Consider the following 17698-nt stretch of genomic DNA (forward strand, 5'->3'; position numbering starts at 1 on the left):
ATATATATATATTTTGGTATTGGCACAGAGTATTCTTTAAAGCCCAAATGGAAGTGATATTAAAGTTTTGTTTTTTTTCTTTCCACCTAGGTGGACCACCTTTACATAAATCTTCCTTTCTTCTTCTTTAAAAAATCTGTAGTTTCTCATTTTCTAGTGGGTCTCCGAAGCTTTCATGCCCCTGCCCCCTGCACGGGTTCCCGCCATTAGCTAAGCAGCTGCTGTGGAGGCACCCACGTGTGCTTGCTCCCGGTCAGAAAGTGACTGTGTGCATCAATAGACGCACACAGCCCTGCGGCAGGCCATGCCCCTCCTCTCCGCCCAACATTTTGATTGATGGCAGAAGGAGCCTATGGCTCCTCTGCCATCAGTATCCTCCCCCGGCATCCAGGAAGAACGGGGAACGGAGGATTGCGCCGGCACCGGTGACAGTGGGGGGGAGAAAAGGGTACTGGGTGGTTTTTACCTTAATGCACAAAATCCATTAAGGTAAAAAAACATCCAGACTTTAATGCTACTTTAACTTTCCGCTTAATCTGCGAAATACATGACAGGTGCATAAAAACATATATTGTGCAAACAATTTTGTTTCTATAGAAAGCACAACCACAACCTAAGCAGAAAATCCTGTCCCCTGCCAGCCTTCTGTGGAAAAGAACAGTTGTTCTGTGCTGAAGCAGAGGTATCTCTGCAGAGGTCCAACACCCCCCTGCTAAATCAGCCCTTTAGCTCTCCAGGCAGCAGGGAGTGTGAGTTTTGCTGAAAGGAAAGCTCTAGCTCTGACTCTGTAGCTCTGTAATAGGCAGGCTTTTTTACCCAGACTGGCTGCTTTCTAAAGAAAATACAACTGTAAACACTTTCAATAGATGACAAAACGGCTTGTTTACTACTATTAAGTATCTGAAGGTCATCAACATTTTAGCTTTAAAGCCTAAAGGTGCCCATACACTTACAACCCTTGCAAGACTTTTGTCTTGCGAAGGTTGTAAAGTAATTTAAAAAAACAACCGGGCCGCACAGCGGCCCGTTTGGCAGTTGTTGAACAAGCAGGCCACTAACTCACCGAGAATCGTACGATTCCCGGCGGGTTTTCCAGCCTGCTTGTTCGACGGAAGACGTGCGACCGTACAGTAGAAACGGTCGCACGCCTACCATACACTTTGCGCTTATCGTATGATAATCATACAGTGTATGGGCACCTTTAGTGTATTAGGCTCCATTCACACCTGTATCTTTAGGTGCAATTAGGGATTCCTGCATCAGGAACATAGGTTTCTTGCATCAGAAATCCCTAATCTGGCGTACGATAATCGTGCAGTGTATGGGCACCTTAACTCCAGCATTTTTTTTTAGTTTAGGACAGAGTGGGAGTTAGAATTTCTGCAGGATTGTGTTTCTGTCTATCACCCCACAGGTGAGATTTTTCCTTGCTCATGCCCCTGTGACAGCCATCCAAAACATGGGATTTACGGTCTTCATGGGAACAGGAAGGCATTGACAGCAATAAAAACAAAAAAATAGCACCAAAGCTCCTTTGACAGGCATATTATTTGGCTAAGAGCCTTCAGTGCTCCAGAGATTTGCATTATAAGATTTTTTAGTCAGTAACACGTTAACAAACGTTTGCCTTTTTAACTACGCATTTCTGACTAACATGCTATCATACTGTTTTGTGTCTAACTGTTCTGCTGGCAGACAAAGTATTGCTAAAGTTACTTACATGCTGAAAGAATTGAACAGAAAAAAATGGTAGGGATTCCAAAGGGGCAGAATTAAGAAAAAAAAAGGGGTTGGGCACTTTTTTTGTGAGAAGAAAAAACGACAATCATTTCTAAACGTAACACAAAAGGCAAATATTAAAACAAACCTTTGACACATGTTGGTACGCTGATGACATTTCCAGAGCCGATACCCAGCTGTCCATAGATGTTGCTGCCAAACACATACAGCTTGCCATTTCCTGATGGAAAATAAGATCAGGTTCACGAATATATAACTTCAATTATGCATGGTTTTTGGATTTCTATGTTCAGGGGTGTGCAAGCAGCGCGAGCAAGTGTTTGTTTGTTTTTTTAGAGCTGCGCCGAGTTTAAATTTTATGAAGAAGAAAGGTCAGGCCGAAACTGAAAAAAAAAAAAATTTCTAACCTTTTTAACTTTTTTTTAAGCATTTTATTTTTTCTAAGCTTTTTAATTATTTTTTTTTATTTATTTTATTAAATATTTATTTTTATTTTTAACTTTACCGTCAGGGAAATAGAGGCATAAACAGACCACTGATATTAGAGTCCTCAATCTCTCTTTTTTTTTTCAGCCCCTGTTATGAATGAACAGAAATCCTCTATACTGAGTGTTCCCGTTCATTCATGACCTGTGGAGATAGTATGTTCACCATGTCCACAAGTATGTTTACCATGTAGACAATAATGAATGAACAGGAAGTGATGTAGAGCACTTCCTGTTAATTTATAATTGGGGACACAGTAATATTATAGAACATCAACGATCAGCTGATCACTGACTGCTGGTAACTGTTCTCCATCCTGACTTGCTGTCACAGGAGGCTGAGCCGGCGGTGCAGGAGGAAAGCTTAGTCTCTTTTGACAGCTGGCTCCTCCCCCACACCGTCGCCTCTGCTTTCTTTGACAGCTCAGAGCTGTCTCCAACCCTACGTCGCTCTCCATCCTGATCTGTCACAGGAGGCTGAGCAGGGCCTGCTTGGCCTCCTGACAGTTTCGCTCCTCCCCGCTGGATGCTGCTCTATGTCAGAGGGGAACACAGAGCAGCGCCCAGCGTGTAGAAGAGAAATCACGGATGCACCGCAATTTCGGCCGGCCATTTTGCCCAAAGTACCATTATTGCCCGATGTTTTTCGGTGGCCGAAATTTCGGTGCATCCCTAGTTTTTTTTCTAAATTTAGCCCTGCTGCAGGCAAGCAGGGCTAAATATAGAGCATGGGAGCCGCCGCTTGTTTTGTACAAGTGATCTGAGGGGCTGTAGCCTTTGCAGCAGCCTGCATGTCCAGAGCCTCCCACTGTGTTTTTCAGGTCCCTGGCTCTTCTAGGGTACCCGGGACCACAGCAAAATATTTCAGGATGGAGAGCAGGGTGCATCTGCTCTGTGTGATCAATGAGACAGAAGAGATTCCTGTCTCAGCTATCACAAGCTGGGCTGCACTGGAGATGGAACGCGATGCTGTGCTCGATCTTCTGTATTGGAGGGCAAGCTCCATAAAAGGAGAACCATATGTGATCGCATTAAAGTTATGTGAAAAATAAATTGATTACAAAAATTAATAAAATAAAAATAAAAAAATTAATCCAACCTTATCGCCCCAGCTATCTGCATGCGAATGAGCAGTGTTTGTGTGCATGCTAAATGGTGCCCCCATTCCACTGTGTGCCATATTGTGGTTGATGAGCAGCAGCGCTTTCTAACACACACAATATGCATTAAAGGGTAAGTTCACTTTCACAAATAATTTGGAAAAATTGTATCTTCTGATTCGATTAAATCGGATACAAAAATATAAAATGTTAAAAAATTGCTCCAGTGATGGGACTACCAGTTTGTATTGAGATTGCAGTCCATCACAGGAGCAAGCTTTGAGCGGTGGAAGTAAAAAAGAAAAAAAAGTGTGGTGTGCAATATAGTGAAATGAAAAGTGTAAAATTATACAGCAATGAATGCAGAATGGTGCAGGCTATAGAGGACTACAAAACCTATTGCTGGGTTTTGTAGTCCTCTATAGCTGGCGGTATTCTGCATTGCGCTGTATAATGTACTATTGCTGGGTTTTGTAGTCCTCTATAGCTGGTGGTATTCTGCATTGTGCTGTATAATGTATTATTGCTGGGATTTGTAGACCTCTATACAGCGCAATTCAGAATACCATCAGCTATATAGGAATACAACAAATCCCAGCAATACATCAAACATACGGCCAGGCAGGTCTGGCAGCGGCGAGCGTGAGGTGAGGAGGAGGTGTGGCGCGCACCGTGTGGGGCCATGAACAGGGCCAACCAATCGGAAACCGATTAATCGAGGATCGAAAAAGTTGACAACTTTTTCAATAATCGATTATAATCGATTTTGTCGATTAGTTGTTGCAGCCCTAATCTGTACCCCGTACTGCCATCCAGCGCAGCCCTGGTCTATGGATTTAGATTTTTGCTCGCAAAATGAGTACTCACCTGACCGCGCTGACCAATGAGAAGCGCTTCTTAGCACAGTTAAATACGGTTTTGTATCACGGCAAGTAGATTGGGCCCCCGCTTTAGTCCTTTTTTTTTTTTCCACACCCATGATGTTATATCCAAACAACACATACAAAATGAATAAGAGGCATAAAAAGAAAGCGGAAAACTGTAAAGTTCTCTGGCATTATTTCTGGATCTGCAATAAGCCTTTAAGAAACCAAGATGGGTATTGTAACTAGTGATGGGCTCGGGCGTGTTCGCAGCTCCACGTGCCGAGCCCGCCAGAAAGCTGATAGTGCTGCAGCGCCAATCACAGGCATTGAGACATTATCCCGGTCCGCAGTGATTGGCGCTGCGGCGTTGTCAGCTTCCTGTCGGGCTCGGCGCATGGAGCTGCGAACACGCCCGAGCCCATCACTAATTGTAACTGCATCAGTAAGGTTGAATATAGTAATATAAAGTATAGTTGTTAAGATCATCCTTATTACTTGGGTACGGAATACATTTTTTTACATCACACTAAATCCCTAAGAACCTCCTAATTTCTGCCCAATGTAATTGTATCATGTTCCAATAAAGAGACACAATAAAAACACAAAATAAGGAGCGCTACTACCAAAAATTAAAAGTAGTTGTTAGTTGGATGTAGTTCATAGATACCATATATGAAAGAAGTGGAGGTTGACTCACTGTTGGACAGAGGCAGTAATCCTTGACAGCATTGGTTATACTTTAGATAGAATTCCTGCCTGATCGTAAGGCTGGAACAATGGAAGGCTGGTAGATCGCGAAGCCTCTGGCTGGATTGTGTGTAGGCAGCTGTGGCTCAGATTGAGCAATTCCGCAGATGTAGATGGTAGTGTGCGGGCTCAGCTGGCCAGGCTGAGCCACGACGGCTATGCGGAAAGAAGTCAGTGCTGCCGCTCTGTTGCAGATGTTGAACTGCTGCAGTCAGCGGAATGAAGTGAAACTTTGTGGGGGAGATGGCGAGTATAATCACGGTTGCAAAGTACTCTTTCTCGTGGGATACAATAAATTATTTCATATATGGTATCTATGGACTACATCCAACTAACAACCACTTTTAATTTTTGGTAGTAGCACGCCTTCTTTTGTGTTTTTATTTGTTCAATTGGTGTACAGGGTTCCTCTTCCTGTTCAGGAGACCGCACACCATTACTTATATCAATTCGCATCCTCAGTATATTCGCTTACCACATTTTTTTGTTTTTTATGTATTGCAATAAAGAGACACAGGAGCTGGGAAAGCCAGATGAAGTAAAAAGATTTATTTGCTTTTAGGTGCATCATAGAGCATCTGGAAATGCATGTAAGCACCTATGAGAACCTGCTTTCACATGTGAGTAACAGATTATTACTTATCATGGTAGACTATCAGTAGAGAATGATCATCTGTGAGGTCACATAAAATATCTTAAGGCTGTTTAATGTGTGAACTGGAACCAGAAACTTCTACAAGATAAAAAAGGAAAACCTTCCTTTTTTGACTTACCTGTCATCAAAACTGAGTGCTCATCTCCACATGATATGTTTGCAGGCTTGTCGTTCTTCAACCAAAACTTGCTGGGGCAGTTCTCATCAAATTTACTTTTTCCAAATGTAAAGATCGCACCAGAATCTGACAAACAAAAAGAGTAGGTCATAAAGATATACTTAACTTTATTTACAAAAGTATACTGTAAGGATCAGTCTACCCAAAACCGGTCTTTCAGTTTTTGATAGATGCTTGACCTCCTCATGTATCACTTCCCCCTCTCTTCCAGATTGTAAGCCCTCCTTACCATCTTGTCTTGAATTGTATTATGAATGTAATGTCTTCCCCATATTGTAAAGCGCTGCGCAAACTGTTGGCGATATATAAATCCTGTGTAATAATAATAAAATAAAATAAAATTTTATTGGAAGAAAATTTAAAACAAAAGTATTCAAAGTCTCTTTTTTTATCAGAAAAGAAAAATGTTTTTCCTTTATTTCCCTTTACAATGTACAATGCACAGGGCATCCACCGTACAGTCTACATCCTGGTTCAATGTTGGCATGCCAAGAATAGAGTCGGGTGTTGACAATGTTACTCCTGTGTACTTTTGCAGTAATTACATTTTCAGTGGCAGTCCAGTGAGCGAAAAGGAGTGTGGCAGTACCTAGAAGAATCTGTGAGGAAGATGGTGACAGCATGAGGAGTGGTGATGAGAATACTCACTTGTCGCTGCTGAAGGAGTGGTACCCTGACTGGGAGTGTACACTGAGACTCGACTCCCCCACCAATCACATCCATTACAGAAAACGTTTGACTCCTCCCAGCTGTCAAATTTAAACACAGGCAAGATATCCCGCCATTTCTATTGCATTCCCCACTTAGGCTTGACAAAGAGGCAGAGCCTCGAAACGCGCAGCCGTCAACATTGGACACTGCCCCCTGTCCATCTCTTCCATTCTCCTCCGTTTTTTGACATACTCGAGACACGCTCGGATTGACTCCTTTGGTCCCCGAACGGTTCGGCAGTTGACATTGCCTCACACCCACACAGCCGCGGCTCAGCCTGGCCAGCTGAGACCGCGGTGTTTAAACAATCACCCCCGACAGCTATTAGACTATCTATCCCTCCGACATCTCCAAACGAGCTGACACGCTGTATGCTGACACCAGCAACGTGAGTAAAGGTTTTACAGTAGTGGCGCTTTTTCATTTTTGTGATTTTACCCTGACAGGCAAGTATGTCATAATGTGCAAGTACTGTAAGTTCCTATCGCCCAAACCCACTTTACACAAAGTAACAGATGGGCTTTACAAAAAGGACCATAGTCAGGTCTAAAGTAGTATTAAACTCTCAAACCTTTTTACAATAATTAACCCAGATCAAACAAATATACTGCACATTGACCAGCAATGTATTTCTCTAAATTTTTTCCCAACCAATTACAGCCATAATTTTTCTGAACAGCTCCAACTAGTTCTCTCAGCTCAGCTTCCCTGAAATTCCTGTCCAGTACAAGATCACAAGGGACAGAGCAGTCTCCAGCAGCTCTACATCTACCGTACTAGGGTTGGAGGAAGGAGGAGAGAATAGGAAGTGGCTTCCCTTGTGTGCCTGTGTGTTCGTGGCGCCACACACAGCTTACTAGCACACGCAAGGGTGGCTCCATAGGACCATGCAAGAGAAAGAAGGGGAGAGTGACTATAGTGAATTTATATCGCCCCAATAAAAAGCAGGCTGTTTTGTTTTTTTGTTCCACCCTTAACAAGATTAAGGGCCTTAAAGTGACATTAAACCCTCAGATTTTTTAACATAAACCAATTACTGTTATCCATGGTAGTTTCCCTTCTCTTTGCTGCTCTTCCTTTTAAATCCTCATGTCTTCTCATGCTGGGGGAGAACTTCCCTTTGCAGCTGAGTGCCTCTTCCTGTAGTGCTGGCTCAGGTTGCAAACCTACACACAGACACCATGTATTTATTTCAAAGACAAGGCAGTCTGCTGCAAAACAGACGTTCTGCCCAGCATGAGAAGAGATACAGATTTAAAAGGAAGAGCAGCAAAGAGAAGGGAAACAACCATGGATTACAGTAAGGCACACATTACAGTATTGTTTGATGTTAACAAATCTGAGGGTTTAATGTCACTTTAAGGATGGTCTTACCCTTTTGGCAGGTTACGTAATCTATGCCTCAACCTCTTTCTAGATACTTCCACTGGTCAATCCTCAAAATCCTATTCTAAACTAATTATGGAAAAACATGCCTTACACAGTCATCTTGTTTCAGACTAGATATGGTTTTCTTTAACCATTTCCATTTGTATCGGGTCACCATTCATATAGTCACATTGTCACATCATGCTCAATTAGTGTTGAGATAACAATCATGGAACCAAAACACCACAATAGCAGATTGAACAATACTCTGACTATATTTTTTTAGATTCTTTGACATCAGATTTGCAATCTTTTTGTAGAAAATAACAATGGACCAGTGTCTCATTCAGTTCTATGGGTGACAAACAAAGCTTATATTCAAAACAAACTTATAGCCCAAAGCTCCAAGTTAAAACGACAACTGGTAGCACGAAAAGACACTTTCATCAAATGCATCAGTAGGCTTGAAACTTTGCTCAAAGAGAATCTAACAAAATATAATCTTTTCACATTAAAGGGACTTTGGCTTTCCTTGAAGCAACTCTTAGATACAGAAACCAAAAAAGCACTACACAGGATAGATCAAAAACAATATGTGGACGAAAACCAACACACAAAATTGTCAGCCAAAGCTTTGTAACGTCAGCAAACTGTTGCAAACTGCAACATGTTGCTTTTGTATTTAGAATGAGTAAGAAGTTATTCATTCCTCCTCTAAACATATAGAAAAATGATTTACCCACTATTAGCAATCACCTTAGAATGTTAGACCTGGGGAGTCCTTTACTGAATCCTACGCCAGATGGGTAGTCATTTCTAAACATCTATCAGAATCCAGAAAAGATTTCCTCTGCCCTGATAGCAGCTATGGAGAACGATATTACCGGGGAAGAATGGCAGAGGGCGAAAAAGTCTGCCCGATGGTAAAAACCCAGGCTCAGATGGCTACACGGCCAATTATTAAAAATTACACATTTTATCTACTCACTATTTTAAACTCCCCAAATCAAATCACATTCCTCCCAGGACCCCCTTCCACCTAGAATCTAAACTAACACACATCACAAACATTCCCAAAAAAGGACTAGACCCTTTGGTATATTATAGACTGATTTGCCCGATTAATGTGGACAAAAGATATAAGCAAAAATGCTGGCCTTAATGAATCAAGCCTCTTCTACTCTTGTGGATGCACCCCATCCAAGATGGCTTTGTCCAGGGAAGAGAAGCAACGGACAATTCTCTCCTACAGGAACTTGTAGAATATTCCACTACAACGCCATAACTATTCTACTCTTTTGTAAAGGCTCTGCAAAATGTGATAATGTGTCACTGTGTAAATTGTGCCCAATTAATCAAAAGAAAATTTATAAGGTCAGGCAATGATGCTGAACAACAAGTCCCGGCTTGCAATCAGCATTCACAATGGGGCAATTTACTGTTACAGTCACAAAAGGGGAGATGGGGCGAGGGAGAGCCAACTTACTGTATATTAATGCCTATTGATTTAGAATGGAAAGTCCTACAAGTTTCTGAAAACATACAGGAGTGATTGTCAGGTGTTCCAATACTTTTATTTATTATAGCGCATTTACATTGGGCCTTCAAGTATACTTTTTACATGCAAAACTTGCATTTCAGAAACCTTTCCGGTGTTGGAAGCTGACATATGTGTATATAAACTTCTGAACCATGTATCATTTTAATTACGTTTATTTGGTAAGATGTTTTAGTTAATTTAAGATATGGCTTCTCACAACCAGTTAAGTTATCTTTTTATTTAAACTGCTTGATGTTGGGAGGATTTAGTTGTTTATATAGTGCAAAATAATGCCAGGCCAGGACAGTACTTCTGTAGCCCAAAGTTATTTTTGTTTTCTTTTTATGTTTCTCCTCTGGTACAACGGAGGGCCGGTGTTAGTGTTATTACGTAATATTTTCCTATTAGTTTCACATTAGCCAAGTGCTGATATATTTCTCTATATCAAAACATAGGTACAGAAGTTTTCATAATCAAATTATTGTGACCAAATCCTGAATATAAAAGGTACCACACCCCTAATATATCGAATCAACAAAGAAAAGAAAGAGTGGGGCTTTAGGTACCAAGTGACAAAAACCAAGCAATTACAACATGATAAAACAAGGTTTCTTTATTATACAAACAGCGGCCGTTGCTGTGCGGCCTCGTGGACACTGACGGCTCGGTGGTGACTGCGCTCTTTGTAGCTCCTTCTTGGGGGCTTCTTTTGAGACCTTTCAGTTTTAGATGGTTGCCCGCTTGTCACCTTTTCCCCACCACCTCTTTTGAGGAGGTTGTTTATGTCCTTGAAGCAAAACAAACGACAAACGCACTCAACAATTTGTTACCAGTTATACAGTAAGGTGCACACGAAATGGGCTTTGAAAAGTAAAACAGTAGAAAGGCATCATGGCACACTCACAAACCAGCATGTAAAACAACTTGTCTCACCACTAAGGATAATATCCCTTGTGTGTTTCTGTGCTTTTAAGGAGGCTGGGCGTCCTCCTGACAAACCTGCACCCAATTTGAAATCTTCTGCCCCCATGTGCTCCAAGATGGAGACTCATAGTTTAGAGTTAGGACCGCACTATAAGAGGTGCCTTGGCGCGGCAGTGCGGCTTTCACATCCTCTGCAGAAGACGTGTATCCAAACCTCTGTCATTGTCCTTAGTGGTGAGACAAGTTGTTTTACATGCTAGTTTGTGAGTGTGCCATGATGCCTTTCTACTGTTTTACTTGTGGGCATAAAGCGCGAAACGTGTTGAGAGAAATACTATTCCTGATATAAGAAGAGGCATCAATGTGCTGCATGAGTACAAGAGTGTTACATCAGTTTTGTGTGTTATGGTCACTTAGGGGGTGATTTACTAACCTAAACACACGCACGCACCAGGTGCGTGTGATTTTCACACAGCAAAACGTATTTATCAACCAAAAAGTCTCTAAAAGCATATTTCCACTAATGCCATATATGGAAAAATCATGCACATGATGCATATATAATGCTGCTTCACAGTTTAGAAAAAAATGGTTAGCTCATGCATTTACATTCCTGCATTCATCAACGCAAGCAACACAACATAGAGCTCATTTACACAACATCACCTTTCAATTCATGCAGGGCTTTGCACAACACACCTGCTGGGTGTGTACACACTACAAAGGTGTCTAGATTCCACCCATAGATCATGCTGGGAGGGAACACACTACAGAGGTGTATACATGTTCGTGGTGTGTTTATAAGGTTAGTAAATCAACCCCTTAGCCTCAGATTATAATTCTGGAATAGTTCATTTGGAGATCAGTTAGCTTTTTCACTCTCTGAAATGCGTACATATGAATTATGTCTTTTTAAAAAATTTGAACCTTTGTATAATAAAGAAACCTTGTTTTGTCATGTTGTAATTGCTTTGTTTTTGTCACTTGGTACCCTAAAAGCCCCACTCTTTCTTTTCTTTGTTGACAGAAGTTTTCATAGTCTCAGAAGAAATGTCCGATGAAAAGACGTGTCTATCCGGAGCAGCATGCAAGTGTGTGAAGCCAAAGCAATTGTTTCGTCAAGGCAGAAAGGAGCAATTTTGAAATTTTTTTAAAACGGGAATCACAAAGTGAAGCACTTGAGACACAGGGGTCGGTTTACTAAAGGAAAATATGCTGTTCACTTTCTAAAAGTCTCTTCACTTTACAAAGAATAACCACCAGTACATGCTTGGATGATGGTAGTCAGCAGAGCTTCACCTCATTCATTAAGATAAGGGAAAGTTACCTTTCAGGGTTCATTCACACCATCTGCGTTGGCTGTCGTTTCCAGCACAGCCCCAACCCCACCACGTTGCAGTAGGAACACAGTGGTGTGGGGTGAAAAAAAAATTAAGGCATGCCTTACTTTTTTTCAATGCAGCAGCATGGGATGCATTACAACTGGCCTGCCCCCTGCTCACTTGTGACATTTCAATCAAGTTATAACAAAAAAAATACACAGTGTGATGTGCTGGGATAAGAGCTTCGGCACCACACACCAGGCACTGTGTGATGGGAGCAGCATCTGGTGTGAATGGGCCCTCAAAGTGAAAAATCCCTTGCAAAGTAAACAGCTTATTTGCATTTAGTATATCAATCCCACGGACGCATAGTGAGCCACACTGGCTCTGATGTTAAAGCCAGCACAAGTGTTTCTCCTGGTGGTTCAAGTGGCACCACAATGTACTTGTTTTACACCAGGGGTAGGAAACATTGGCTCTCCAGCTGTGCTGAAACTACAAATCCCATAAGGCATTGCAAGCCACAGGCATGACCCCAGAAGCAGAAGCATGATGGGAATTGTAGTTTCAGCACAGCTGGAGAGCCAAGGTTGCCTTCCCCTGTTTTACACCATCCTCATTTTTCTTTTTAGATTGATCAGAAGAACGCACAAGAGGTGCCACTGCAGAATCAAAGTTAGAGAATAATTTGGAGATGGGAGTTCAGGAAAGCACTATTAGTAGCTTTACCAGAAACAATCACACACAGAGTCAGATTCCAGTGTGGAATTTAGTGTGTCACCGCTATGGCATCTAGGGCTATGGATGGATAGGAACAATTTTATCTGTGCATTGCAAGGCCTTTAACAAGCAGCAAATTTTGGTTTTCCAGAAGTGTAAACCTAAAGAAGGTTTGACCACAAGCATGAGGCTTTGTTCACACCAAGCATGCAGCAGGTGCAGAGCAGAGCAGTTGCAGACCGAATCAAAACTGCGTCCAATGTATTCCAAAGGTATTTTTTGCTCCAGTTCACATCGCAGCGTGCAGTTCCAGAGCAGGTGAAAAAACTGCAGCAAGCCCTATTTTACCTGCTCTGGAACGCATGAAAACGCATCAAAAACACATGCAAATGCCTGGAACGCACTGAAAGCCCATGTTAAACTAAAAAAAATAATATTTAACCAAAAACGGCCCGGAACGCAGCAAAAACGCGGCACAATTTACTGCACTGCATGTGCAGAAACCTGAGCGGATCTGCTCTGCATTTGGTGTGAACAAGGCCTTAGGGCCTGTTCACACGACGTCCGTTTTCTGTGCTGACCTGATCCGTACGCTCCTGCACTCAAAATGCATGTTGTATGGGCTACAGTTCTCACGTGCGCAGTCCGTTCAGGTTACGACAGAAAAAATACTGCATGTCACATTTTGTACGGTCAGGAAACGGTCCGGAAACGCAGAACGCGTCAAAAACGCGTCTAAAATGCACTGCAGCTAACATACTGACAGCAGCCACTCCAGCAAAAAAAGAAAAAACATTTTTTTACTTTTTTTAACTGGAACGCATCAAAAACGCGGCAAAAAACATAGCATTGCGTCTGCAGATCTGCACCTGATCCGGACCTGAAAATCATGTGAACAGGCCCTTAAAGACACGAACTGCCCAATGGGGAAAATATCAGAAAGACTCATGTATTCGGAGAGAATAGATGCTGCCTTCTGTTTTTTGCTGCAAAATATTCCCACCAAGGTGTGTTGTATCTTTGTTATAAAAGTAAGCGTCCAATGTATTCCAAAGGTATTTTTTGCTCCAGTTCACATCGCAGCGTGCAGTTCCAGAGCAGGTGAAAAAACTGCAGCAAGCCCTATTTTACCTGCTCTGGAACGCATGAAAACGCATCAAAAACACATGCAAATGCCTGGAACGCACTGAAAGCCCATGTTAAACTAAAAAAAATAATATTTAACCAAAAACGGCCCGGAACGCAGCAAAAACGCGGCACAATTTACTGCACTGCATGTGCAGAAACCTGAGCGGATCTGCTCTGCATTTGGTGTGAACAAGGCCTTAGGGCCTGTTCACACGACGTCCGTTTTCTGTGCTGACCTGATCCGTACGCTCCTGCACTCAAAATGCATGTTGTATGGGCTACAGTTCTCACGTGCGCAGTCCGTTCAGGTTACGACAGAAAAAATACTGCATGTCACATTTTGTACGGTCAGGAAACGGTCCGGAAACGCAGAACGCGTCAAAAACGCGTCTAAAATGCACTGCAGCTAACATACTGACAGCAGCCACTCCAGCAAAAAAAGAAAAAACATTTTTTTACTTTTTTTAACTGGAACGCATCAAAAACGCGGCAAAAAACATAGCATTGCGTCTGCAGATCTGCACCTGATCCGGACCTGAAAATCATGTGAACAGGCCCTTAAAGACACGAACTGCCCAATGGGGAAAATATCAGAAAGACTCATGTATTCGGAGAGAATAGATGCTGCCTTCTGTTTTTTGCTGCAAAATATTCCCACCAAGGTGTGTTGTATCTTTGTTATAAAAGTAAATGGTTGGAAGAACCTAAGTAGAAATTTGAATAAACATAAGGCAGGATACATTCTATAAATGGAAAGACCCAGAGACAGGACTCAAGTTAAAGAGAACAATTGAGGACACAAATGCAAAATCTCTGAAAACCGTTAATTATATTGAATAGAAAACTGGCAACACAAAATGTAGCTTTTCTGTGAAAATCATGTCAACTTTTCCAACCTAATAATGAAAATGTCCTGAAATGTAGAGAGGATAAGAGAGTGTGACACAGTACTTAAAAAAAAAACATGTCAGACTTGTACCCAACAATGAAACACACAATCATTACCTTGGCAACAGAATACAAAATGAGATCATCAAGTTATTTGCGCAAAAAATCAGGCTGGGACCTTTGGCAGAGTTAAATGCAGAAAATACTACTCTGTGATGCTGGACTGTACTCCTGATACAAGTCATACGGAAGAAACGACATTAAAGTGACCTAAACTGAAAGTGACCTTAAGGTAAATCTTAAAAATGAATTCAAGTACCCTCAAGGAGAACTATGGGGTTAGGGCTTTTCCCCATAGTTCTCCTAAGGGTAATGGGAGGACACAAACTAGCGTCCTCCCGTCACCCAAAGCTCAGTATACTGCAAGCTAAAGCTCGCTGTATACTGAGAAGCCGCAACTGAAACGGATCCCGACAATTATGTCTGGATCCGCCCAGCTGCGTGAGTGACAGCTGGCTCTGCCTATATAGAAGCAGAGCCAGCTGTACCCGCCCCCTCCCCCGTCCGTTCCGCCAGTCAGCGCTGGCAGATCGGAGCGGGGGAGGGGAATCCAGCCCCTCTCCTGTCACTGCAGAGAGCCGTGACAGGATCGAGAAGTGAGTGAACGCCGGTATGTGTTCGCTCACTTCCCGATCTACTGAGCCGACCTGTGACAGTCTCATTGTCACAGGTCGGCTAGAACTATGAGGTGAGTGAAAATCACTCACCTCATAGTTCCCCTTTAACGATTAGTAAAAATGTATCTTGTTGTATCTCTCAGCTGTAGATCCTCAACTCATCTCTGAATTGGTGCCGACACTGTCCTTCCTTCTGGAGGGTGGCTACTTTTGTTCCCCATGGTCGCTGTGTGCGTTGTAAAGTAGCCACCGCTCCAAGTTTGCTCCTGTGACGGACTACAATCTCGTGTTTTGTTTACTAATTTGTATTGAGATTGTAGTAGTTCACAGGAACGAGCTTGGAGTGGTGGCTACTTTACAACACGCACCATGGGATACCATAGGGATGCATTTTTAAGATTTAACTCCTGAGTTTAGTGTCACTTTAAATTTTTACTCTAATATTACCTTTCCTTTTTTTTATCTAGAATGTGCATCCTGGCTTTGATGAATCGGTTGCCTCATGAAATCATTAAAATGATGATTAGATGATGTAACTACTTGTGTTTTATTGTTTATCAGCTAAAACACAATTTTGCCTACGTTTTGGTAATGAATTATGTGTGTACAAACGAATAAATCTCAGGACTGACTTATTTCTCTAAATTGTCTGTTTAATCATGGCATATCTTTAGTCATTTGAATAAACATAAATGAACACATATGATGAAGCAGCTTGTCTTAGTTTTGTAATCTGCATGGCTTTAATGTTAGCTGCAGGGAGCACCATTGCACACTTTGCCTCAGGCACAAAAAGGCTAGGATGACCCCTGCCTCTTAGGGCAACATCCCCTGGCAGGTGACGTGGGCTTACCCTAAGGTGCGGAGTCTAAGCACCAGCTGGCTTTCACCAGAGCTCCTAATGGTAGAGATGGGTTTCGCTGCACGCTGATACCAGACCAAAGTCCTAGGATTGCCCTGCCAAGGGATGTGTAAGGAAGGCTTCGATGTGGACCAGAGAAGACCAGTATGGTCAGGATCAGGTAGGGGTACTGGCAGGCGATAAGCAGAGAGTGGTCAGGCAATCTGGGTTGACAACCAGTAAGCAGTAGACAAAACAGGAGACAAGAGCGGTCATGTCCAGGCAGGGGTCAAGAAAGGCAGCAAAGCAGAGAGTAGTCAGGCAGTCTGGGTTGGCAACCAGTAAACAAAACAGAAGACTAGAGTGCAGTCAGGTCCAGGCAGGGGTCAAGAATCCAGCAAGCAGAGAATGGTCAGGCAGCCTGGGTTGGCAACAAGCCATCAGTAGGCAAGGCAGGAGGCAAGAGTTTACACAAACAATAGGAAACATCTGCACTTAGGAACCCTTATCCAAGTAAAGAAAAAAGCAGCGGAGACCCTAATGAATATCTCACTTACTCGAATACATAATAACAATACTGTCCAGCAATAATATAACATTCACAATGTCAAATATATTAAGTGCTGAAGAAACAAGTGTCACAACACCTAAAACAAGTTACACAAAAACCTACTAAATGACAATATAATACATATATAGATAGCAGTGCCCAACATTATACTAAATGATAGTAGTTTAGCAGCCAACAATTTTTATAAAACACGTAACAAAAGCACTTCAGGCCTGGTTCACATCTGTACATTCACGGGACGCATGTTCATGCTTGCCGCATGGCCCCAATTGATTTCAATGGGGTCATATCTGCGTGGCAAATGCATCAAAAAGGTTCCTTCACCTTTTTGCAGAACACCTTTTTCCAGCCGCATTTCGGATGCTATTAGAAATTAATGGCACCGCATGTGCATTTCGCGCGTGATTCCACAGGTGTTTCAAATGGTCTATCTTGGGAGCCAGAAGAGGGGTTCACAAGGTGCTCTGCATGATTTCCTGCTGATGTAGGGGCATCCAGGTAGTTCTCATCTCTGCCATCAATGACCAATAAGAGGCGGGGCGAGTCAATGCAGGAAAGAAAGAAGCAGATCTATCTACTGCTCTCACAGCTCAGTGTCTGGTAACGGTCAGTTGTTTCAGAGGTAAGGACACTGGAAAGGAGGTTTATCTCTAGTGGTTGTGCAATAGATGGTTCTTGCATATAAGTTCATGCTTTGCAGGCATGCTGTGCATTGTAGTTCTGTAGTGTGCAGACAACCCTTTATCTTTCCTATTTACAGAATACAGAACAACCCTCTCTCCTGTGTTAACACTGCTTTATTAGTGCAGCCCATGTCTGCTCTACATCCTGTAGCTGTTAATTGCCTCAGAGTTGAGGACACTGAGAATAAAGATAACATAATTGGCAATCAGACAGAACAGACAGCACAATCATTGCACTTTTCTTCTTGCTACTATTTGTTTGCTTACCTTTTGTGCACGATGCCTTGCCTACTATGTTATATCCATTCTCAGCATCCTCCGCTCATAGCCCACTTTTGCAGCCAAATTGGGATAACCCCTATTTTGTTAGATGTTCCCATACACATAGCATAAGCTAAAAAAAAATATTTTAAACATGCTTGTTACATGCTAATTGTTTAAACTTGGCTTCTTAATGGTTAAACTTTTTACTTGCTTCTTTTTTGTAGTGTTAGGAGAGGCTGTGAGAGGTGAGGGGTTAAAGGATTAAAAAACTACTCCCCCCCCCCCCCCCC

The 17698-nt window shown here is 42.3% G+C and overlaps 1 protein-coding gene across 1 annotated transcript in view; it reads right to left on the minus strand.

Annotated features, from left to right (window-relative positions):
* Window positions 1-17698, minus strand: part of RPGR (retinitis pigmentosa GTPase regulator) — a 72662-nt gene that overhangs the window by 46272 nt on the left and 8692 nt on the right. Inside the window, exons 2-4 of the mRNA XM_018553506.1 lie at window positions 5712-5837; window positions 1868-1960; window positions 877-878 (exon numbers count right to left, since the gene is read on the minus strand). Coding sequence (XP_018409008.1) covers window positions 877-878; window positions 1868-1960; window positions 5712-5837 — 221 coding nt within the window. The remainder of the gene's footprint in view (window positions 1-876; window positions 879-1867; window positions 1961-5711; window positions 5838-17698) is intronic.

Source organism: Nanorana parkeri, unplaced genomic scaffold (genome assembly GCF_000935625.1).
Source record: "Nanorana parkeri isolate BGI_ZX_2015 unplaced genomic scaffold, ASM93562v1 scaffold122, whole genome shotgun sequence".
NCBI classification, from domain to species: Eukaryota; Metazoa; Chordata; class Amphibia; order Anura; family Dicroglossidae; genus Nanorana; species Nanorana parkeri.